The 23840-nt window shown below is 46.7% G+C and overlaps 1 protein-coding gene across 2 annotated transcripts; it reads left to right on the top strand.

Moving 5' to 3' along the window:
- The first annotated feature begins 1072 nt into the window (after positions 1–1072).
- Positions 1073–14875, top strand: LOC135887659 (sterile alpha motif domain-containing protein 9-like). 2 transcript variants are annotated; one of them, XM_065415382.1, is made up of 4 exons: positions 1073–1123; positions 2795–2947; positions 6926–6972; positions 7376–14875. In XM_065415382.1, exons 3-4 carry the CDS (start codon positions 6969–6971, stop codon positions 12175–12177), a joined length of 4806 nt encoding a protein of 1601 aa, XP_065271454.1. In that variant the 5' UTR covers positions 1073–1123; positions 2795–2947; positions 6926–6968; the 3' UTR covers positions 12178–14875. The 2 variants fall into 2 exon arrangements, with proteins under 2 accessions (XP_065271454.1, XP_065271453.1); XM_065415381.1 differs by lacking the exons at positions 1073–1123; positions 2795–2947 and having other exon boundaries at positions 6903–6972.
- Positions 14876–23840: the final 8965 nt, after the last annotated feature.

Genomic DNA, 23840 nt, shown 5'->3' with positions numbered 1-23840 from the left:
GAAAGAATGTCTCTGTTTGCAGCTGTCTCAACAGCCCTCGGTTAAAGATATGAGCACCATGCAATGTCCGGGACCAGCCAACGCAGATGTTGGTGAAGCATCCCTGGTGATCCACCAATGCCTGCATAACCACAGAAAAGCAGCCGTTTCTGTGGATGCACTCTGGGGCAAGGGGGGCTGGTTCCAAAATCGGGCTACGTGTTCCAGCGCTGGCCCCAGCTCAGTTCAGGAACCCCATTGCTGCGAATCTATCCACTATGTCCGGCATTTTACTGAGACTCACAGATCTGCATCGCACAAGGCGACTCATGGCACTGCACACTCGCATGACAATGCCCCCCCCCCACCCCGCGGCTTTTCCAACTCCAAAATGATTTCCCACTGACGGATAGCAATAGAGTGTTGCAAGCTTCCAGCGTGTGCGACCCCCACTCCCATCTCAACTGTCAATGCATCTTTCACTTGGGTGTCCCTGCGCTGAAGGCCTGGGCTGACCTCAGCACCCTGATCCAGGCATGTGGCTTTTCCCAACCAAAAGTTCTGCAGCTACTGCTTGTCAGCCCAACCCCACATTACGATGTGATCCCACCACGCTGTTCATTTCTCGGGCCAGAAGTGGCACCCTGAGTCTACAGCTATGCTGTGAATGCCACCAACAACACTGACTCGGTTTTTGCTATGTCTTCTGGGAGGGAGATGGGGGCTGTGCAAGAGAAGCAGGCATCTGCAGAGTTGAGAGGTTAGTAGGGGATAAGCAGAACTGAGAGATCCGCCCACAGGGGTTAGTGTGGGGTCTTTAAACCCACTCCTGTCAGTGCAGAAGCTGCCCCAATACAGTAAATATCCAGCATTAAAGGGATGCTGCATTTGTGTGAGCCAGCAAGCGATGAAGGGTAGGGAAGGAGAAAACAGCCAGGCAGAGGGTGCGATCAGAGCTCTGGGAACAACCCCGGGGTCAGGGTAGGTGCAGACGGTGCCCGCCACATGCCTTAGGTGTGGTCAGGCTGCGAGCAGGCGCTGAGCCGCGGCTGGGAAACGAAAGTGAAAGCCGGGGGGGGGTCTTTTTAGCACCGCTATTTATTTTTTTTAACTGCGTGGGCGGCAGGGCCGGGCCTAGTGCAATGTGAGTGCCCCTCCGGTGAGCTCGGCGCGGGCAGGGAAACATCCCCGGCGAACAGCACAGCCCGGGCTCGCCAGCTGGGCACGGAAAGCCCCTGTCCCTGGGGGGCTTCGTGGCCAGCCCTTCGCAGGCGGGCGGGGACTTGGCCAAGCTCCAAGCGCTCGCGGGGCCGGGCTGTCTCTGCGGGAGGCAGGGGCTAGGCTGCGGGGGGGGACCGGACCGGCAGCCGCTTGTCTCTCGCCCTGCTGGGAGCATCAGACCCGGGATCGGTGCCGCTGGCTGCAAACCCTCGGCAGGGACGCGGTACCACGCTCGGGGCAGGAGCCTGTCGCCCCCCGCGGGGGACTCGGCGACGGGTGAGGCAGCCCCGGGCGCTGGCGTTGGGCGGGGGGGAGGGATTTATGGAAGCGTTGCCCCCCCCCCCCCCCCGCGCCCTGCCGGGGCAATTGCTCGGCGGCTCCCCGGGAAGCGTCTCGCGGATCCGTTCGGTGCGACCCTCCCGGTCCGGGCTCCTCGCTCAAGCTCCGCAGGGCGGCGGGCCGGAGGATGTCGCCCCCACCCACCCCGCTGGGGCGCTCCCCTCCCGGGGTCGGGCGGCTGGGGGAATTCCAGCGCTGGGGCTTGAGGGGCAGAGCGGCAGCACATCGGGTCTCTCCCCAGTGCCTGGTCCCTGGCAGTAAAATGGCTGAACCGGGCACTGAGCACCCCCCCCAGTGCTGGGGCGGGGGGGGGGGGGGGGGTTTACAGTGATCAGATGTCCTGATTTTATAGGGATAGTCATGATCGTTGGGGCTTTTTCTTATATAGGCTCCTATTACCCTCCACCGCCTCTCCTGATTTTTCACACTTGCTGTCTGGTCACCGTAAGGGGGGGGGGTCCCCCATCCTCTCGGCACCAGCCCTGGGCATATGGGGCTAAAGGGAATTGTGCCGCGAGCTTTGCTGCCCCCTCCTGGCGTGTTTTAGCCAGGACTGTCAAAAATAACTTTCGTTTCCTCAAAAGCTCTGGCTGCCTTGTCAGGTCCCATTGTACTGCAGGCCGTGGGCTGTGACCCGCCGTGGAAATAACATTCCCTGTCTACTCCAGGGGAAAGGGTTTCACTGAATCAGCCCCTCCCCCCCCACCCAGGGGCTGTGATGAGCTCAGCTAAAAAGAAAATAATTTTTTAAAGTATTTGTACAACCTTAGAGTTGCTTTTGCAAAAGAATTTTTTTTGGGGGGAGGGCGATTGAACTGGTAGCAAATACCCATCGCTCACTCACATCTGTTCCACGGTCTTGCTGTTTACTTAAATGTGTATATTTGTTACCCATTCCTGCTGTCTACACCAGGAGTTAGGGCAGTATAACTGCATCGCTTGGGGGTATGATTTTCCCACATGCCTGAGCGACATATTTATACCGACATAAATTGCCAGTATAGATATAAGCCTGATTTCTGCAACCCTCCTGCACCCAACAACTCGCTTCAGCGATTCCCAAAATCAAAGCCACTTACCAGGGGACTCCTGTCCTGTTTGCGCTTCACCAAACTCCGACACCTGTGACTGGCTAGACTCCTCCGGGTAGAGAAGAGCTCCTGGCTCCATGCATCTCTGACCTCCGAGTCGTCCTCTGCTTCTGGGTCCCCTCCCCCTCCACATCTTCATCCAAGATTTCCTCCTCCCGTTTCAGTCCACTCTCGACTGGCATGCAAGCCACCGAAGTATCCACAGTGGCCTTCGAAGTGGAGGTGGGGTTGCCACCAAGTATCGCATCCAGCTCTTTGTAGAACCAGAAGCTCGTGGGCGCAGCACCGGAGCGGCGGTTTGCTTCCTGCGCCTTGTGGTAGGTGTTCTGCAGCTTCTTCACTTTGACCTTGCACTGCAATGTGTCCCGGTCATGGCCCCTTTCTGTCATGCTTCGTGAAATCTGTCCATAGTTATAGCTGGAGCGTAGCTGGGACTGGACAGCCTCCTCTCCCCAAATGCTGATGCGCTCCAGCAGCTTGACATTGCTCCAAGCGGGGGATCACTTGGTGCGTGGGGCAGGCATGGTCACCTGGAAAGATGCGCTGAGACCACTGCACACATCACCGAGCAAACAGGAAGAGGACTTTCAAAAATTCCCAAGGAATTTAAGGGTTGGAGCTCACGGTTGGTCACCTGAGGGCAGCACAGTAGAGTTCAACCTGATGACCAGAGAGACGAGAACAGGCATTGTGGGACATCTCCCAGAGGCCAACTGCAGCACTAATTGACCAGTGTGTCTACACTGGTGTACCCTGGTGCCGAAAGCTGTACGCCTCTTGTCAGGGTGGTTTTTTTTACAGCGATGCAACTTAGTGCGCAGAAACAGCCCCTTGTCTAAAATATAACCCAGGAAAGTAGAGCTGGGACTGTATTTGATAGCTAACTATCCCTAGACTTTCTCAAAAAACCTGTGGAATTAACTGCCAAAACCCCTGGTTAAAATGGCAGTCAGGTTGCCCAGCACAGCCTCCTGCCCTTCCAGAAAGTTGAGTGCCCCCAGGCTTAAACCTCTGAAAGCCAGGAAATGCAAAATGTTTAAGGGCCACCTCAGGGTGCTCTTGTAGCTACAGGGCAGCACATCTGGCTGTCACACCCGCCAAGTCACTGGGTCGCTAAGTTGGTTTAACACTGCTGCAGAGGTTGCTATTAAGTTGCATCGCTTTTGTTTTGTTTTGTTCCTTGGTTACAATGCAAATTGGATGAAGCTGGAGTGTGTATTGGCTTATTTAGCTTAGCAAAGTGAAGGCTGAGGGGATTGGATTGCTGTCTGTGAAAACAGGGAGTGAGAAGGGGTCTTTAAACTCGAAGACTGTTGTCTATAAATTGGCCATGAATAAATTTAGGATGGAAATTAGAAGGTTTCTCACCACCAACAGAGGAGCGAGGTTCTGGGAACGCCCCTTCCCCCCTCCCCCCCAGGAATAGCAGGCGCAAACAACCTTAATAGTTTTAAAATGGAGCTTGATACATTTATGAACAGGATTAGATAATAGGGTGGCCTGTGCTAGCCAGGGACTGGCCTCAATGACCCAGATGGTCCCTTGCAGTCCTATGAACTGATTTTCAGTACCTGTTGGAGGTGTCAGAGTGCATTATCACAATGCTGTAGGCAGTATGAAGGCATGGAGGCAACTCTTCCATTCTGATGTCTATGATTGTAAGGTTTGGGGTGGGCGGCTGTGTGCTTGTGCAACCTGAACTGTCACTAAATGAAGGGGAACATTTTTTCTGACCGCTTAGGATTTATCTGTATGGGCCCTACCGTGCGTCAAGGTGGCATATGTGCGTGGGCAAACTACGGCCCGCGGGCTGCATCTGGCCCGCCAGCTGTTTTAATCCGGCCCTCGAGCTCCCGTTGGGGAGCAGGGTCTGGGGCTTGCCCTGGTCCGACGCTCCAGTTGGGGAGCGGGGGGGGGGGGGGCCTCCACGCGGCTCCTGAAAGCAGCGGCATGGCCCCCCTCTGGCTCCTACACGTAGGGGCAGCCAGGGGGCTCCGCTCTGCACGCTGTCCCCACCCCAAGCACCGCCCCCGCAGTTCCCATTGGCCGGGAAGCGTGGCCAATGGGACCTGCAGGGGCGGTGCCTGCGGACAGGGCAGCATGCAGAGCCGCCTGGCCGCGCCTTCATGTAGGAGCCAGAGAAGGGATATGTCGCTGCTTCCGGGAGCCGCTTGAGGTAAGCGCCACCTGGAGCCTGCACCCCTGAGACTCCCCCCACACCCCAAACCCCTGCCCCAGTCCTGATCTCCCTCCGAACCCCTTAATCCCAGCCCAGAGCACCCTCCTGCACCCCAAACCTCTCATCCCCAGCCCCACCCCAAAGCCCGCAGTCCCAGCCAGACTCTTACTCTACCCACCCCACCCCACCCCCCTGCCTCAGCCCGGAGCCCCCTCCTACACCCTGAACTCCTCATTTCTGGACCCACCCCATAGCCCGCACCCCCAGCCAGAGCCCTCACCCCCCCCCCGCACCCCTACCCCAAATTTGTGAGTATTCATGGTCCGCCATACAATTTCTATTCCCAGATGTGGCCCTCAGGCCAAAATGTTTGCCCCCTCCCCGCAATAGACACTTCTAGGGAAGTCCAATTAAGCCTATGGCTTGTCTACAGGGTGTGAGTGCACACCGCAGGCATGTAAATTGTTACTATGTTAACACTCACTAGGGAATTTTTAGTGCATGCCAGTAGAGTCTCCATGAGCCAGTTTGTGTGTGACATGTTGGAACACACTCTAGCATACACCCCTCTGGTTGCACACTAATTCATCATCTAGCCAAGCCCTAAAACTCACCATGGGATGCCAAGCAGCCCCGATGATCATTTCTTCCTACCCATAGGCAAGCGTCTCTCAAATGAAAAATGTATCCAGCTCACGCTCTTGGAGATGCAGATGCAATGAGATGAGCAGGAGATTCTGTGATACAGGAGATTAGTCAAGGGTTAAGTCCGGTCTATGTAGCACTATTTGAGAGCTGGGCCCATTATCACTGTGGTTATCAATATTAATTTGGCTGCATTAACGTGCCATGTTTGGGTAAGAAGGAGGTGGAATGGGGGAAATCTAAGGTGTTTTCCCAATTTTGCAAGCGACAGACTGTGTGAGTGCAGCACTTGGGAGAGGGGTTACTTAGCCCTGGTCCACACTACAAACTTACGTTGCTATAACTATGTTGTTCAGACTATAACTATGTCGTTGCTATAACTACGTCGGATCCACACCCCTGAGTGAGGCAGTTGTACCGACCTAACTCCCAGTGTAGACAGCACAATCTCAGCGGGAGGGCTTCTCCCGTCGACATAGCTACCGCCTTTCGGTCGGGTGGAGTACCTAAGCTGACTGGAGCAGCTCTCCCATTGATGTAGGTAGTGTCTTCAGTAAGCGCTACAGCGGCAGGCTGCAGTGTAGTAAGTGTAGACAAGCCCTCAGGGGGTGATATCTTTTATTGGACCAACTTCTGTTGGTGAGAGAGCGAAGTTTTCAAGCTTACACAGAGCTCTCCTTCAGGACTGGGAAACTTAACCAGCGTGTCACAGCTAAATACAAAATGAAACAGATTGTTTAGCATAAGTAGTTAACACATATTTTAAGGGATCATTCAAGGTGAAATGGCCTGTTAAGACCTCTCCAGTCAAAGGTGGGGAAAGGGGAGGGAGGAAACAGCTGGAGGGGAGTTAGTGGGTTATAAATTGTTGTAATGAGAATTAAATCCAGTGTCTCTATTCAGCCCATGATTTTTAGCGTCTAGAGAGTTATGAATTTAAGCTCCCAAGTTCATGACTAATCAGTTATCATGTTATTTTCTATGCATTACTGGATTTATTTTTCACCACTTTTATGTCAGACTATGGCCTTGGCTACACTCGCGGATTCACAGCGCTGCCGCGGCAGCGCTGTGAAGCGCGAGTGTAGTCGCGCCGCCAGCTCTGCGAGAGCTCTCTCACAGCGCTGTATGTACTCCACCTCTCCGAGGGGAATAGCTTGCAGCGCTGCGAGGGAGCGTGCAGCGCTGCAGGCGCTGATTACACTGGCGCTTTACAGCGCTGCACTCGCTGCGCTCGGGGGGGTGTTTTTTCACACCCCTGAGCGCAGCAAGTGCAGCGCTGTGAATTGCCAGTGTAGCCAAGGCCTATGAAAAGCTAGATGGCAATCCAGGATTTTGAAAATGAAGAAATAATCTACATAAAAAGAAAAATGGTGCAAAAAATTAATTACAGTATAGATAGAGTAAATCTGGACAACGTGGAAATGATATTCTGAAACACATTATGTATGTATGTTTGCTTCTACTTTAGATCTTCATTTATCAGCAGGAGGATAAACCCACTTCAAGAGAAAATGGGTATGTACCTTGCTTTTAAGATATTTCCCCATAATTATTTTTTAAACATATAAGTACAAGTAAATGGTCCATTGTATGGTACACAACTGTGAATCCTCTCAACAGCCCTGCAAGGTGGGTAAATAGGTATTATTCCCATTTTACAGATTGGGAAACTCAGACCCACAATGGCTAAGTGACTTGCCCAAGACTAGACAGCAAATGAATGAGAGTTGGAATCAGAATGTAGGAGTTCCTGATCCCCAGTTTTATACTCAATCCACCAACCCATGCATACACATGCTCTATCTCAAGGAGGATTATAACTACGAGAATACAGCATGCTGAATTGCTCAGGGTGACCTCACGTTTTGTCTGATTTATTATTATTATTTATTTTTATTAAAACTTATTTTATTCTTAGACTACAAAACGTTACCTTTGGCTGAATGGAATGAGTGTCACGTCAGAGCCTGGCTAGCGTCCATTGGAATAAAAGAAGAATATGTGAAAAAGCTATGGGAGGAGGAAGTAACAGGTCCAGTGCTTAGAAAAATAGACGAATCTTTTCTCAAAAGCATTGGTATGAAAAAAGGCCAAATCCACGTACTTATATGTGAAAGAAATGAACTTTTGGAATGTTTGAACAAAAAAGCAGGTATAGGGCAAACAGATAATCCCAGCTGTAAGACTCCAGAAATCTTGAGTGATACTGGTAGAACAACTAATGCTCAGGAAAAGAAAGTGAAAATGAGGAATTCTAACATGCCTACAACAGCTAATGTACCAGCTGAAAAGAGAGAGTGTGGCTTAAAGACCACCCAAATCAAACGGCCTAAAAGTGTACCAAGTTCTCAAGTAACATTTCACCAGCATGCAGCTTCAGAAACAGACATCTCTGATCCACTAGAAGAGTCTAGCAGGGAAGACATGGAAAAATCAGTGTCTACTCTTGTCAGGACAGAAAATGGGAAAAGTCATTCAATGCATAAAAAAAGAGTTGAAGCTTTAACTCTGAGCCGATTTCGACCATTTGGCACTCAAGATATTAATTTTAAGTATGTGAAAAACACAGTCCTTTCTCCCGAAACAGGAGTCATTGATTTGATCACCCCTTGCCATGAATACAAATCTTTTGCCATTGCTGCGGAGCTAGACAGACCACGGCTTGAAGCAAAGTTTGCCTTTGAAGTGATTCGATTTGGCTCAGCCTGCATGAATATCCGAAGTAATGGAACGATACACTTTGGTGTCATGGACAGGTTTGAAGGTGACAAGGATTATGAACATGGGCAGATAATAGGTGTGCCAGTCACAAACAGAGACATCTATGTTGATGCATTGGATAAAAACATTGCAAAATGTTTCAATGCATCTGAGCAAGAAGCTGCAAGAATTTGCATTCGCCCTCCTGTTTTTATTGAAGTGATTGAGAAGGACACTCAAGACCAGCGCTTTGTGGTGGAGGTTGACATTGAACCATCATCCAGTACAGTGAAGGGGAAGATTTTTCAAGTACGCTTACCTAGATTTAACGAAAACAGCAATAAGACAATATATGAAAAAAATCCAGTTCTCTATCAAAGACTTAAGGCCAATTCTGAACCTGTAAAGAATGAAGAACAAGTGGATTTTATTATTCAGGGTATAAAAGAGAGGGATGTAAGAAGAGAAATGGCCGAGTCCTCCAGTAATGAAGACCTGATAGAAACTTCCCAAGATTTAGGGCGTAAGTTATTAGTTCTATTAAATGATGGAAAGAACTATATAGATGACTATCTGAGTTACATCCTTGTCACAAACAGATGTGGAACGGAAGCTCTTAAGTCTGTCAACTTTTTAATGCGCATGAATATTTTCTGTGTGTTTGATTTTGATGAGGATTCCAATGTGTCAGGTTTACATGCCAAGTACAAAGAGCATCATGCAACAAATTTGCATTTCTTGCAAAATTATGCCAATGAAAGCAAGATGAACACCACTGAATTTAAAAAACATTTGGGCCTAGATGATTACACCAGCTGGATATTTTGCAATGGACGTAGTGACTTCCTTGGGGATGAAAAACCTTGTGATGAAAATACTTGGATTAGAACGAAAAAGAAGTATCTTAAGAAAGCCGTTTCTTTTATCTGTGATGAAATCCTTCCAAAGGGATCTTTTGTGGTACTGTTCCTACTATCATCACCTGTGGAGAAGCCAATTGTAGACACCTTCCAGGAATTCTATACAGAAATGAATGGTATGGATTATATCATATGCATTGCAGAGTCCAAAGAAAATTATGAGAAGTGGGCTAACCTAGCTCAGGCATCTTGTAGCATTGAGACACTAGAACAGAGGAGCATTGTGGGCATGAAGCTAAGTCACGTAGATGCCACTATTCAAAACATGATGCCTTCTACAATATGTCCCAGACGTTTACCAGTTTCCACAAGAGGTCTGTGTGTGCTTCCAACACTGGAAGAAGAGAAAATGTTTTCCCTTGAAATATTGTGTACAAATCAATGTGATGATATCAAACTGGATCTTCTGAGCACAAAAGAAATACAAGAGATAGAACGAACATTTTACCAAGGTAGAAAAGTCAGCTGGAAAAATTTCTGGCTTGCTGATAAAGGGGGCTGTGGAGAAGTCATTGAACGTGATGCCTGCAGAGATGTTCATAAAATCTTAGATGGCATTTTGCACGAGAACAGAATCAGGTGGTCTGTGGCTAAACTAAAAATATTTCATCAACCTGGAAGTGGAGGAAGCACCATTGCAAGGCAAGTACTATGGAAAAGAAGAAAGGATTTAAGATGTGCTGTGGTCAATTCCTCATATCCAGTTGCAACTGTCTCCCAACATGCAGTTAATTTTAGAGAATATGATGAAAATGACATGAAGAATTCTCTCCCAGTCCTCCTCCTTGTTGAAGACTATGATGAAGATTATCTAGATGAATTAAAGAATGATTTAATGGATGCAATGACAGCTAGAAGAGGTCATTCATCCAAGCCTTGTTTCATCCTTATGTGCTGTAAACGATCTAATGTCCCTGAAAAGCTTTGCAAAGCTTCTCCTCTCGATACAGTTGCTGTCACTCACAAACTGTCAGACCAAGAGAAACACCTGTTTAAAACCAAAATTGAAAAGCTTGAAAAGCAGAAAGACTTCAAGCCTGAATTTATAATTACATTTGTCCTGATGAGTAAGGAGTTTAAGGAAACATATGTCACAGAGTTTGTAGAGCACTGGAAGGAAGGCATAGACCTTTCCTCCCCGGTTACTAGTTTGATGAAGTATGTTGCTTTGCTCAATTCCTATGTACATGGTTCATACATTTCATTATCACACTGTGAAGCTTTCTTAGGGCTGGGGGCATATACAGAAAAGAGAGAGTATGATTTCAAAAACAACTTAAGTGAACAGGCAAGACTTATTTTCATTGAATTAAGAGCAAATACCACCTATATTTCATGTGTTCAAATAATACATCACCTGGTTGCTAAGGAAATTCTGCACCAACTCTCAGGAAGTCAGCCTCAAAGTCAAATTGCAATGAATCTTCTCCAGGAAAAAATGCTTTTTCAGCACAGATTTGGACGGGAAGAGTTCATAAAATTCATCAGAGATCTGTTCATACGACGCGACAAGAAGAGCAGGGGAGACAATACTGACAGCCTCTTCTCTCCATTCATTGAGCATGTCTGTAAGGTTGAAAACTGTGAAAAAGCTATAGAGGTTTTAAAAACTGCATACGAATGCCTTGGAAAAGATGCCTACTTTGCCCAGCAGCTTGCTCGATTGCATTACAATCATGAAAAATTTGAGGATGCAGAATATTGGGCAGGGGTAGCCAAATCTCATTTGCCATATGATTCTTTTATTTTGGATACAGAAGGTCAAGTGTACAGGAAATGGTTTAGTTTTACTGTGGACAAAGAGACAGATGAAGCCACTCCCAGTGAAGTCATTGAGATGATAGAAATTGCCCTTAAAGCTATGAAATGCTTCAGGGCTGCACAACAGGCGGCAAAGTCAGAGATCGACAGCATGAACAATGCTGGTTATTTTGGAGAGGTTGAAGTGGGATGTCGTCTACTAAAATTTCTGTCTACACTTCAGGTATTTCCCAGAAACACACAAGGGGAACATCCTGAGCTTGTGCGTTATTTGCTAACGGACTACATTCCTGAGGAAATTAAAAAACCCTGGGGAAAGCTTCACAGTCGTTTAAAAGGCTTACGCCAGAACATTTATAATGCTCTGGAGTGGATTTCAGAAGATCTAAGTTACTTCCAAACAGATAAAAACCAGAACAAAGAAAATGAGGCAGAGGAGAAGGAAGAACAAGTTTACAATCCCAGAAAGTGGTTGAAAAGACAGTCTGAGGTGTATGCCAAATTCTTTACCTCAGACTCCCTTACTGTGGTAATAAAAGGAGGACCTGAAACCCAGCTAGTCAAAAGCATGAACATTTATAAGTATGGTGGTGGCAGTGTCACTACCATTCTTTCATTGTTGTCAGATTCGAAGGATGAGAGGTCAGTTAATAAACTAGAAAAAATAATTAGCTTATACCCTGAAGACCCACAGAAAGGAAGCTTGGAGGACATTGATCTCATCAATTACATTTTGTGTCACATCGCACTAGCATGTTTATCTCCTGGATCTTCCAAACTTCTTCCTTTTCAAACACTTAGGGAACTCAGCAATAGATTCTTCAAACAGAGAAGAACAGCATTTCCAGCAAGTGCCCATTTTTTGCTCACCTTACTGTACTGGCCAGATGATGCATTAGACAGAGAATCTAATCCGGATAAAAATGATATTCTCATAGCCGCTCTTCAGTCCATGAAGCGCTTGTATGATGTCAAGATGAAAAACATTGCTCCAAGAAAAAAGAGAATCTACACACATTTTTTCCTGGGAAAAGGCAACGGTCTAGGAAAGTTTGTGCACAAGACTAGGATTGATAAATTAATTGATGGCTCCCTAAATGAACGACGAATGAAGTGGCTACATGGAGATGTATGGAAAATAGGCAAAGTTCATAGTGTCTTAAAAAGAGTGAATGGCTGGACAGAAAAGGGAAAAGTATTTGCACGGGGTCATGTTGGGCAGATTCATATTTTGCCTTTACATTTTGATTCAGTGCCTCCAGGAAATGAAAATGTGACATTTTATTTAGGATTTTCATTTAGTGGGCTTGTTGCCTATGACATTCAGGTAATAAAATAAATCAATCTCCTCCAGAAACTAAGATACTTCGTGCATTAAGTTGAAATTCCCACTGGACTGAAAACATTGCAAGATATTAAAGTTTTTTTCCCTGTTACATTCTGAAAAGAACATACAGCAAAAATAAGTCCACCTGTCCAAAATGAGTAATAAATCTTTTTCTTAGAGCAAGTACAACCAAAACTCTGACATAGTGTCATTAGTGTCAACTGCCATATGCAATTTTCAAGTCATTGTTTTGTATCTGAATACTTTGTTTCAATGTAGCTGTCATGATTCAATTCCCCCTTAGGAAATTTTTAAGTTATTGTCTCTTGGAAAGGCCGAAGAAAACTGGATATTCAACGTAGAGAGGCTTCATCCTTTATTTGTATAAAACTGAAATGATATGTAAGTTTTCATATCAATAACACAAACTTAGAAACAAAATATGACCCAGCACTTATAAGAAGAAGAGTAGTGATGGAGCTGCTCCAAGATCTTGAATGCTAGGAAATCCTTTTAAAATCTGTAATCATGGTGACTGAACTATTTTTGGTCATAGAATCATAGAAGATTAGGGTTGGAAGAGACTTCAGGATGACAGCTAGTCCAACCCTCTGCTCAAAGCAAGACCAACACCAACTAAATCATCCCAGCCAGGGCTTTGTCAAGCCGGGCCTTAAAAACCTCTAAGGATGGCAATTCCACCACCTCCTTAGGTAACCTATTCCAGTGCTCCGCCACCCTCCTAGTGAAATAGATTTTCCTAATATCTAACCTAAACCTACCCCACTGCAACTTGAGACCATTGCTCCTTTTTGTTATGTCATCTGCCATCACTGAGAACAGCCTAGCTCCATCTTCTTTGGAACCCTCCCTTCAGGTAGTTGAAGGCTGCTATCAAATCCCCCCTCACTCTTCTCTTCTGCAGACTAAATAAGCCCAGTTCCCTCAGCCTCTCCTCATAACTCATGGGCTCCAGCCCCCTTTGCTTTTAAAATTAGTTTGCTTCATCAGTTGAGAGAGAGCAGCAGATTATTATTGCAGTTGCTTGCTTTCAAATATGTGCAGGCACCTGGCTGGAATAAATGGAACCTCTTAATATGCTTTTTAGATTGGCTTACATTTATATTAGTTCCTTTCACCCACTAGTAAAATAATATAGTTATATTTAAGAGTTTAACAGCAGCAATGTTCAACAATAGATAAAAGAGAAAGTGAAGAAGAATCCTATATCTGATATTAACAACTAGTGGAATTTCAGGAGGCAGACTGAATGGAACTGGAATTTGGGTAGCTCTAACAACTCTGTTGTAAACCCCTCTCACTCCCATGCAGAATATCATGGGAACTGTAATGGTCATGTATAGTCAAGTTTTATTGTTGGGTTTTTTTGTGGGATGGGAAAGCCCAAAAGAAAGTAATTGTTTATCAATATGGAGCCAAATTCACCACTAGACTGAACATGTACCAACTTAAGTGACATCAATATTAGTCTTTACTGCAGTATGTGGACAGCAGATTCCACAGTAGTTAATACAGGTAATTTATCTTTGTTTTTGACTTAGTAAATAAATTATTGGAAGATACAAATGTAGCTGTAATTAATTGCAACCTATAATTTGGTTTTGAGCTTTTCAGGGAAAGTAAGAGGGAAGATTATATTTTAAGGTGACCCATATCAAATACTTACGTATATTACCATGTATAGATAGATATATTATCATGCCATTTATAGTATAAGGAAAAAGCAAGTGGTATGGTGATCATATACAAATTAATGCTGTATGTCTTTTTTAATCTGTATTTATAAGTATTTTAACATTTTATAATTTTGGATTTAGTTTTAAGTTTTATTGTGATACTTATTGGTTTTTGCATATTGGCCCACAGCTAAGTCATGGAATCATAAAAATGTCGAGCTGGAAGGGACCTTGAGAGATCATCTAGTCCAGCCCCCCATGCTGAGGCAGGACCAAGTAAACCTAGACCATCCCTGGCAGGTGTTTGTCCAACTTGTTCTTAAAAACCTCCAAGGATGGGGATTCCACAGCCTCCCTTGGAAGCCTATTCCAGAGCTTAACTACCCTTAGAGCTAGAAAGTTTTTCTTAATATCTAACCTACATCTCCATTGCTGCAGATTAAGCCCATTGCTTCTTGTTCTACCCCCAGTGGACATGGAGAACAATTGATAGCTATTAATAAACTTTCTCTGCCATACCAGTTATGTATATTACTACAGTACCATAACTATTCAGCACACTTCATCTGTTGTATAGTACCAGGCACATTAATGGTGAAAATTATCTGTATTAAATAACCAAATTCAATAAAGCAACAAAACATCTGTTGATTTTGGAGAAGGGAAATATAGTAGTTTGAGGATTTTTTTTAAAAAGAGAAGCATCATTACAATTTTACAAAGTTTTTCTATGGTAAGAAACAAAACTCAAGAAGTTCTAACACTGTGGAAGGCTAAATTATTTAAGAAACTGTACTGCTTATTGTTACATCCTCCTGTTACTTAGTTTTAGGATTTACATGTATACTGATTTCCTAATGTCATTTGTTTGAACATATAGTTTTTATATTTTAACTTATTAATTTTGAAAAGACAAACACTCAGCACAAATATCTTAATTGTACTGATTCATTGTCTGTTTTTATTGCACTTACTACAATACAGTGACTTCTATAAAGAATTCTTGAAGTTTGCATTTTGCTTCTTTCACAATTATTGCATTGTTACTACCTCCCTGAAACATCCACAGGAGACTAAAATATCACTTGCTGTTAGTTTGACAAAAGAACCCTTTAACAGAAACCTAATTTGAGCTCTCTCTTACAGATACAAGACAGAGGGTAGTTAGACGAAAGGTTTTCCTAAAAAGGATGTTAGAGGCAATTGTTGACTAGGTACATCTAGTTAATATAAAAGTAGCTGCAATCTAAGCTCCTATTTTCCTATAAGCACTGATGAAGCCCCTCTCCTCTGCTCAAAGTTTAGGAGATGAAAGCTACAAAATGGAGATTGTTACAAAGGGCTTTTTAAAACCCAGCTTATTTAATTTTACCTTACTATGAAAACCCATGCTGCATGCTCCTCTCTGCCTCCCACTGCAAAAGAGCCACAAAGTGTTCCATGTTATTTAAACTGTAGAAATTGATTTAAATTCTCTTGGCAGAGACTTGAAAGGGTTAAGCAGTTGGAGACTTGGAAGTTCTGGTGAATTTGTCCACATGTCTGGGAGAGCGGGGAGAGAGAGAGAGAAGTCGCTGTGCACAGATGCGTTAAGTCTGCTAGTAAATATGCTCTGGACCATTAAGGGGGCTCTTTGTGTCACTGTAACCATATCCTTCCTGCCTGATCTTCTTTATGACTTTGGAAAGCAGGAGAAAGGCATCAAGTAAACCTTGAGACCATGGCAGGAGGTAAGCATTCTGGAGGGACCCTGGCTGGCACCTGCTCTGGAGCAGAAGAGAGGGTATTTGTTGTTCTTGTTGGTGGTCAACGGATTTATCCTGGGGAAGGCCCATCCCTAAGAATGGAGTCCTTCAGCTACCAACCCTGACTGGCTGAGTAATGTCCATTGAGGTAATCTGTAGATCGCTGTTTGTTCTTCTTCAATTGATTGCACATGTCCATTCCACTATACATGTACACGCACCGTGTACAAAGATATTGGAGATTTTTCCCCCTCAGCGGTACCAGACCGGGTGGCTTGAGCGCCCTTTTGCCACACACCACTGTGTGCTGGTATAAGAAAGTGGAGCTTCCCCCAACCTGCCTCAGTTCCTTCTTACTGCCAGTGACGGTTGTTGGAGCGATCCAGGCTTATTAATTCAATTGCTTCCCTCACTCCTTTCTGCATATAGATCCTGTTTGTTGTAAAATAGTAGTTTGTTAGTTTTAGACAGTTTTAGTGATAGTTTTCTGGGTTTGGTCTCTTTTTGACCACTTTTTTTCTCTTTTGGTACCGGAATGGTGCATCGTTCATTGGGGTTTAAGTCCTGCTGAACCTGTGTAAAACCCATGCTGATCAGCAACCTGCACCCAGCCTACTGGAAAGGTTTGGGGGAATCCCACGTTAGTGACGAATGTCACATTTGAAAAGCATTCAAGCCCCACTCAAAAAAAAGATAGGGCAGTGAGGCTTAAGTGCTTCCTTATGGAGGCAGCATTTCGCTCCCCTCGGAGTCATCACATGGAGAGAGCGCCCCAAGTACATCAACTTCGGTACAGAGCCACCGGAGGTGTCTGTGGCTCCTTGGGACTGTTCCTTGGTACCAAAGAAAAAGCTTAGGCCTTCTGAAGGTTCAGTTGCTCTCTTGACTGCATTGGTACCAAAGGCAGAGACTTGATGAAGCATTTGGGCAAGGGACTCATCCTCCCAGAACACTCGTCACCTTCCAGGAGGGGATAACAGCCTCCAGAGCCGGTACCAGGTCTGACAAGGCCATCCCCTGAATGACACTTGGCCAGCAGACAGTGCTGATCCCAACCCCCCTGGAGGTGTATGCAGCTGCATGAGTCTTATTCAGCCTGTTGGTACTAATATGGCTGGCAGTGGAAGGTGTGCAACTGGTACCAATGGCTGTTGCTCATACCTCACTGTATCGAGGTCTTACAGTGCACTGTCCAAGCCTTTGCAAAAGCCCTTGTTGACAAGAGGAAAGCCTCCCATGATTTCCCCGGTTCTGCCATCTCCAGGCTCAGGTTACCTCTCCTCAGTCCCATCTGGATCTGCCCCTCCACTGGCAGAAGCATCTGACTCTTCTTCCTCAAACTCAGAGGTGTGGTGCTGTGTATCCCACTCAGGATGGGGAACATAAGTCATTGGGACCATGGGGCATACAGCATCCCCAGCATTGGGCCTCTTCTAAGGATCAATGGGCTGAGCAAGGATGGGTCCTGGGCCCATATCAGTAGCCATTCTTGATGCCATGGGGCGTTCCCTTCCAGCTAGGACCTCCCCTCAACCATCTTGCTCGCTGAGAGTGCACCAGAGGCATTGGTACCAAAAAACATCATTCCCTGGTACCCAGTACCAAGACTAGTACTGAGCAGCCAGAAGCCACTCAGGCACCTTCCCTGCCACAAGCCACAGACCAACCAGCACCTCAGATGCATGTTGCATCCTCATCACCCAGATGAGGCTGTTGAGCCGTCCAAGTGACATCACTGCCAGAGGACCACACTGCTCATCAAGATCTTTTTAAAAGAGTGGCCTCTGTACTTCACATTCAGACAGAAGAGGTGCGCGAAAGCTCTCACAAGTTGGTGGACATCCTCATATCGGCAACCCCAGTCAGGGTAGCTCTACCAATTAATGAAGCCATCATGGAACCAGTCAAGGCTTTTTGGCAGACACCCTCCTCCCTGCCCCCCACAGCAAAATGAGCTGAAAGGAGGTACTTCATCTTCTCTAAGGCGTAAGAACATTTTTACTCTTACTCCACCGCTCTGCCCCCTGGTTCTCTTGTGATGGCAGCTGCCAATGATCAGGAAAGACAGGGGCAACAAACTTCCACGCTGAAAAGCAAAGACTCAAAGAGGTTGGATCTGTTTGGTTGCAAGCTTTCTTCTTCAGGAAGCCTGCAACTCATGATTGCAACCAACACACTCTTGTGAGTCGATATGACTTCACCCTCTAGGAAAACATTATAAAATCTAAAGACAATCTGCCAGAGGACTGTAGACAAGAATTTGCAGTAATGGTGGATGAGGGTAACAGGACTGCCCTCCAGGAGGGTTTGGATAATGCGGACTCGGTTGCTCAAACCATGGCAAAAGCTATTACTATGAGAAAAGGGTTCATGGTTGTAGTCGTCTGGTCTACCTCTAGAGGTCTAACAGACTATCTCGAACCTTCTTTTCAAAGGTCCCTCACTGTTTTCAGGGAAAATGGATGACAGGCTTCATAGCAATAAGGATTCTAAGGCAACATTCAAATCCCCTTGGATCTATACCCCAGCATAAAAAATAAAACAGTATCATCCGCAGCAGCCACACAAATACCAGTATGCTCCTCGATCCCAAGATCCACTCAGAAAAAAGAGCAGAGATTATAGGAGGTGCCCTCCACCACCCTCCTCTTCAGCATCAGTGAGCTCATCCCATCCAGCCGCCTCATCCAAACAGGCATTTTGATGCGTTTGTTGAGGACAGTGTACCGGTCACCGTGGCTCCATTTGTTCCCCATTGTTTGTTTATCAATTGCTTATCCCACTGCCTAAATGCTTGGGCCCACATAGCATCAGTTCATTTCTGCCCCACCCCAACCCCTTTCCCCATCCCTCTTCAGGGACCATTCTCACGAGATTGCCCTTCAACAGGAGGTCCAATGTTTTCTTCAGGCCATAGAAAAAGTTCCGTTGTACCTCAGGGAAAAGGGTTTCTATTCCTGCTACTTCCTGATCCCCAAGACAAAGAGAGTCTCATGCCTATTTTAGATTTAAAAGACTGGTACACTGCCCTCAGTTTAAAGGATGCTTAACTCCATGTTGCAATATGCTATGACTGTGGAAAGTTTCTCAGATTTGTGGTGAATGGTTGCCATTATCAATTTACGGTGCTTCTCTTTGGTCTGTTAGCTGCTCCTCAAGTGTTCACAAGGTGCAGGGCAGTTGTGGCAGCTCACTTATGAAAATTAGGTGTCCATATGTTCCCGTACCTAGATGACTGGTTGGTCAGAGGTTGGTCCGAGGCTCAAGTCCTATCCAGCGTATCCAGTAACCTGTGCACATTCAATGCACTGGGGATCCTAGTAAATTGAGACAAATCAATCCTGAAATAGGCAAAGACAATAGAATTCTTCAAGGCAGTCTTAGACGCCATGAAGGCCAAGGCCTTTCTTCCACAAGCCAGGTTTGAAACTTTATGGGACCTAGTGCTGCAACTGAGAGCATATCCTCTCACAACAGTGGAAGCACTAAGTGGAAGCACTTCTCCATTTGGTCTGGCAGGAAAGGTGTCTTTTGAGGACCTTTAGCTGGATTGTCTTCTAAAACAGAGTTTGGCTATTAGCTCTATAAGGGTGCAGCTGGCGGCATTTCTGTGGAAATTACCTCAGCCAGGAGGGTGGATGAGTTGAGGGTTCTATGAGAGTCTGTCCAGTACAAAGGAATTGAGGCGGGGCGCGAGTGGCTCCCCTCTCTTACACCAGCACACAGTGGTGGGTGGCGGTAAAGGGTTCTCAAACCATCCCCAACAGGTACTGCTGAGAGAAAAAAAATCTCTGTCTGCACGGGGCACGCGCACACCCACAGTAGAATGGACATGTGCAACACATCTCGAAGAACAACAGTTACGGAAAGATAGGTATCACACTCTGGAGTGGCTCACAAGCAACACTACCAATCTCAGGGCAGACTGTTAAGAAGCAGGGCACAAACCCCAAACAGGTTGAGAGTTCTATACTTAGATTTCACCAACCAAGTAACAAGTGTAAACTCCTCAGACACCATATAACCTTAACATGGAGCCACAGACAGTCCCGTTGGGCATTCCTATTTACCATGCAACCCAGACAGTGTAACAGATGATCACTTTACACCAAGGATCACAAACTATTCCGGTTACTCCCAATCCCAAAGAACCAGTCACTTACCTCAGGTCAATATGCACCATAGACAGTGCTTGTAGCTAATCCTATAGTAAACTAACTGAGGCTCTATTAACTAAGGAAAAGAAATGAGTTATTTACATGGTTAAAACAAGTAAACATACACACACAAATGACAGGTTTCAGAGTGGTAGCCGTGTTAGTCTGAATCAGCAAAAACAACGAGGAGTCCTTGTGGCACCTTAGAGACTAACAAATTTATTTGGGCTAGAACCCACTTCATCAGATGCATGGTATACTGCTACTGTATTTTCCACTCCAGGCATCTGATGAAGTGGGTTCTAGCCCACGAAAGCTTATGCCCAAATAAATTTGTTAGTCTCTAAGGTGCCATGAGGACTCCTCGTTGTTTTTACACACAAATTAGTTGCTGTCTTAGGTTGCAGATGGTGATGAGCTGCTGAAATATGACAGCTCTATAAAACCTTAATCCAGGTTAATCCTGGGGATCTCATGCTTACGTTTAGGAATCTTTGTCCTTAGTGTCCAAACAACATAAAAAGATCCTAATTCCTTCTGGTCAGGAATTTTTATCCCCATCTCCCTAGAGTCCTAGCTGATGGGACAAGTGCTTCCACATGTCCCCCTCTTCAGGAGAGTGCAAGGATCAACAAAGTTCTTGTTCTTTGATGGTTTACAATAGCCCATTTGGATTCAAGTAGCTTTCCTGATGGGCTGGAGATAACCCCTGCTCATGGGTGCAAAGCAGTGTTTCACACTTGGTAATGTTTCTTTTCTGACTGGATTTACGGTTTCAGAGCAAACATTTTTACAATTAACAGAACAAACACTTTAGTATGGGTTACAGATATATAAGTGAGATTAGTGCAGGCAGCAATTTACAAGCATTTCCTAAAGTCTAAACACATTGTTTATGTCTAATACCTATTTTAGCAATACTAACACACAAGTAAGTCAGACTGGTTTCCAGTTATGCATTTGATAGTGGTCACTTGACAGCTAGGGACTGTGCCATAAGCTAGCACCTGGTCTACCAGCATCACAGTAGGTAACTATTTTTTCCTGGTAGGTAAAAAACTATGGGAGTTTTGTCCCATGACCTGCCCTCCATACGAGTCCATGTCTTCTGGGATTCAGAATTAGCAAGGGAACAGAGAATTGGTTCCCTCTCTCACACACAGACCCTAGCCTTATATGCCCTCAGGTGGTAGAGTCACAAGGGCACGCAGGGCCACCATCACAGCCCCAATGGATATTACTGGTCAATCTCACCTGTACCTTAACTAGGATAAATATGAATAAGGACATGAACAACTCGGTTACTGCAAGGTAAGTAACTGTTCTTTCTGCTATGGACTCCACCTCAGCTAAATAAAAAGAAACGTCTGCAGTAGAGGCAGTGAGCTGGAAAGTAGACAAGCCTCACCCTGTGCCCACTTTATCTAATGGCTGCTGCTTTGAGCCCCAAGACTTACATGTGCATTGATCCCAATGAGCCAGTGAAATTTACAGGCATAGACCATCAGAGTTTATGTAGAAGTCTCCTTCCAAAAGGTCTCCCAAGAGGAAAGGGTCTTGTTTTGAGTGGCTCCCGCTCTCAGATTACAATGCTGCCTTTGTGATTATAATCTGTGCCCCCAGACCACTAGAAAACTTCAAGGACACTCAGTGCAGAATGGTGAGAGCCTCACAGCTGCCAAGTCCTTCCTACAAAAAGAAAATGTATCGCCCTGTTGGGCTTAAGAATTTCACAGGAAAGTTCATGGTGCATAACATCACTGATGGCTGCATTATGAGGTCACCCATACAGGGACATGAGACATAGTGAAACCAAGCTCCTTCCTTCCCCTATAAATATTTTATAAAGCTTTAGTTTAGCGCTTTCTGGGAGGGCACTGAGAACTACGCATAAATATCAGGCAGCTGCAGACTTAAGAAGGTACTTTGAGGCGTGGAACGGATAGATCAGCCAACAGTAGAGGACTTATTATAATGATGCTACATTAATTGAGCCAAAAAGATAGAAGAGTACAGCAACAGGGTTGGAGGTAGGGGGAGGCGCGGGCCACAGCTTTGGAAGCAGACAGGCTCAGGAAACGGTACTGTAAGGTGGTCAGATCAGCACTCTAGTAAATGGAATGCAAACTATGACCATTCTGCGCTTAGTGGTGACTTAATCAGCATGTACACAGCTAGTATGTGCAGTGGGTACTTTATGCCTTAGGGGTGGTCACGTCAGGCTTGGGAGGCAGTGCAAACTGAGAGCTGAGCAGAGTGGCGTGCCCCTGCCCTGCCACTTCCCCCTAGGCCCCACCCCCCGCTCACTCTTCATTCCCCTTCCCTCTGTCAGGGTCACAGGAATAGGGAGAGCCAGGGGGCCATGGCCCTCCCCGTTTTGAAACTGGATGGGCCTGGCCTGCCCACTTTTCAGCGGGGCCCTGCCACTCCCAGCCAGGCCGGCAGCAGGAGCCTGGGCAGCCATGGCCCCTCCACTGCCTGGGATGGGGGTGGGTGGGTCAAGAGCAGCTCCCCCACTCCCCCTGGGCAAGAGGGGCCGCGGCTCCCCACAGCTGCCTGCACGGCTCTCACCTGGACCAGGCTCCGGCTGGGGGGCACAGCCCAGCCATGGTAAGAGTCACCTGGGCAGCTGTGGCCCCTCCACCTGCCCTGGGTGGCGGGGGCCTGGTGGAGCAGGACACGGGTTAGGGGCAACTCTTGACCCCCTCATCCTGGGCAGCTGTAGGGTCTGTGGCTCCCCAGAGCTACCCCACACAACTCTTACCATGCCCGGGCTACCAACCCACTTGGGGGTCCCAACCCACAATTTGAGAACCACTGAATTAGAGCACTGCAGGCACCCAGCTGCCCCCTGCTGGGTGTGGAACAATAACTGGGGTGTAACAAAACAACCTTGAATCATGGATCTTAAAGCAGCTCCCTAGAACCGGGCCTGGGCACAGAGGCGCCTCACAGCAAAAGCCTGTTCTGACAAATTGGTGACAGCACCTTTACCATAGGTCTGTTCAGCATGCACCCCTGCAACTGATGCCCCAGTACTACTGGTATATGTCTAAACAGGGCAGCTGATGTACATGCCCTCCCTGGAACTACAGAGCCAGATGGGTTCAGGCTAAGATCTGTTTCTAGATGGTGTTCTGTGACCCTACTACTGTGTCTGCCTCCCTACATGTGATCTGCCCACACCATGGAGCAGGCAGCTGGGGAGAGGTAATTTAAAGACTAACTAACAGCAAAGCTCTCCCTCCTGCCTGGGCATTTTGCTGCCAGCTGCACAGCCACACCCTGGCCACTGTTTCAGCAGTGAGGGCAGCCATGCCTCCTGCTTCCTCTAGCGGTCCTACAGGAGGGTCCCTGCCCAGCCCATACCCCTCGCCCTCCAGAACGCATCATCAGGCCCTCTTCCCCACAGGCCACTCCCCCCCCCCCCCCCCGCCAACATGCCACTTGAGCTGGCTGCATGATATTCAGCTGTGCCACCTCTAAACCATGCCCAGAGATTACCTGTATGTTTTTGTTTCATGTAATCTACTTCCTCACCCTCATGGCCCATCCGGACACCACTTGCTGCCACCTGAGGGGGGAGAGAGGGGGCGGGAATCCACCCTTGTTCCACAGCTAAACTGGGGCAGCTCCTTCACGGCGCCATGAGCATGGGTGTGTACATGGCATGGGTCTCTCGCTCACACACACCCACACCCTGCCCCGACACCTGTCCCTTTTGCTGCAAGAGGGAGACCTTGGTGCTCTGTGGGTTGGGTCAGGTTGCAGCCTCTCTTTGGGCTCCTGCAGAACCTCTTACTGAGGGTCTGGCTGCACATCTCCCTGCAATTCCTGATTTATGCCCAGTCCAAAGTTGTTCAGCCCATCCTTGGAGTGTCCAAACAGTTCCTTGTATTAGAGAACATTTCCTACAAAACACCTGGAGCGTGGGGTTGTTTTTGTGTGTGTGGGGGGGGGGAGGGGGGGCTGGTAAGGTGACCATACGTCCTATTTAGCTGGGACAGTCCCTTTTTTAAGCCCTGTCCTGGCCATCCTGACTTTTTTGGCAAACATAGGCATTTTCTCTTGCCACC

The sequence above is a fragment of the Emys orbicularis genome, chromosome 13, assembly GCF_028017835.1.
Source record: "Emys orbicularis isolate rEmyOrb1 chromosome 13, rEmyOrb1.hap1, whole genome shotgun sequence".
Taxonomy (NCBI): Eukaryota; Metazoa; Chordata; order Testudines; family Emydidae; genus Emys; species Emys orbicularis.
Note: the sequence above shows the minus strand (reverse complement) of the source record. Positions and strands in the feature narration are given on the sequence as shown.

Excerpts from the sequence above, each read along its gene's own strand:
- LOC135887659 (XM_065415381.1), top strand. The coding sequence starts at position 6,903 with ATGTATGTTTGCTTCTACTTTAGATCTTCATTTATCAGCAGGAGGATA. Across the intron at positions 6,973-7,375 it reads CCCACTTCAAGAGAAAATGG|ACTACAAAACGTTACCTTTG; the intron begins GTATGTACCTTG and ends TTTTATTCTTAG.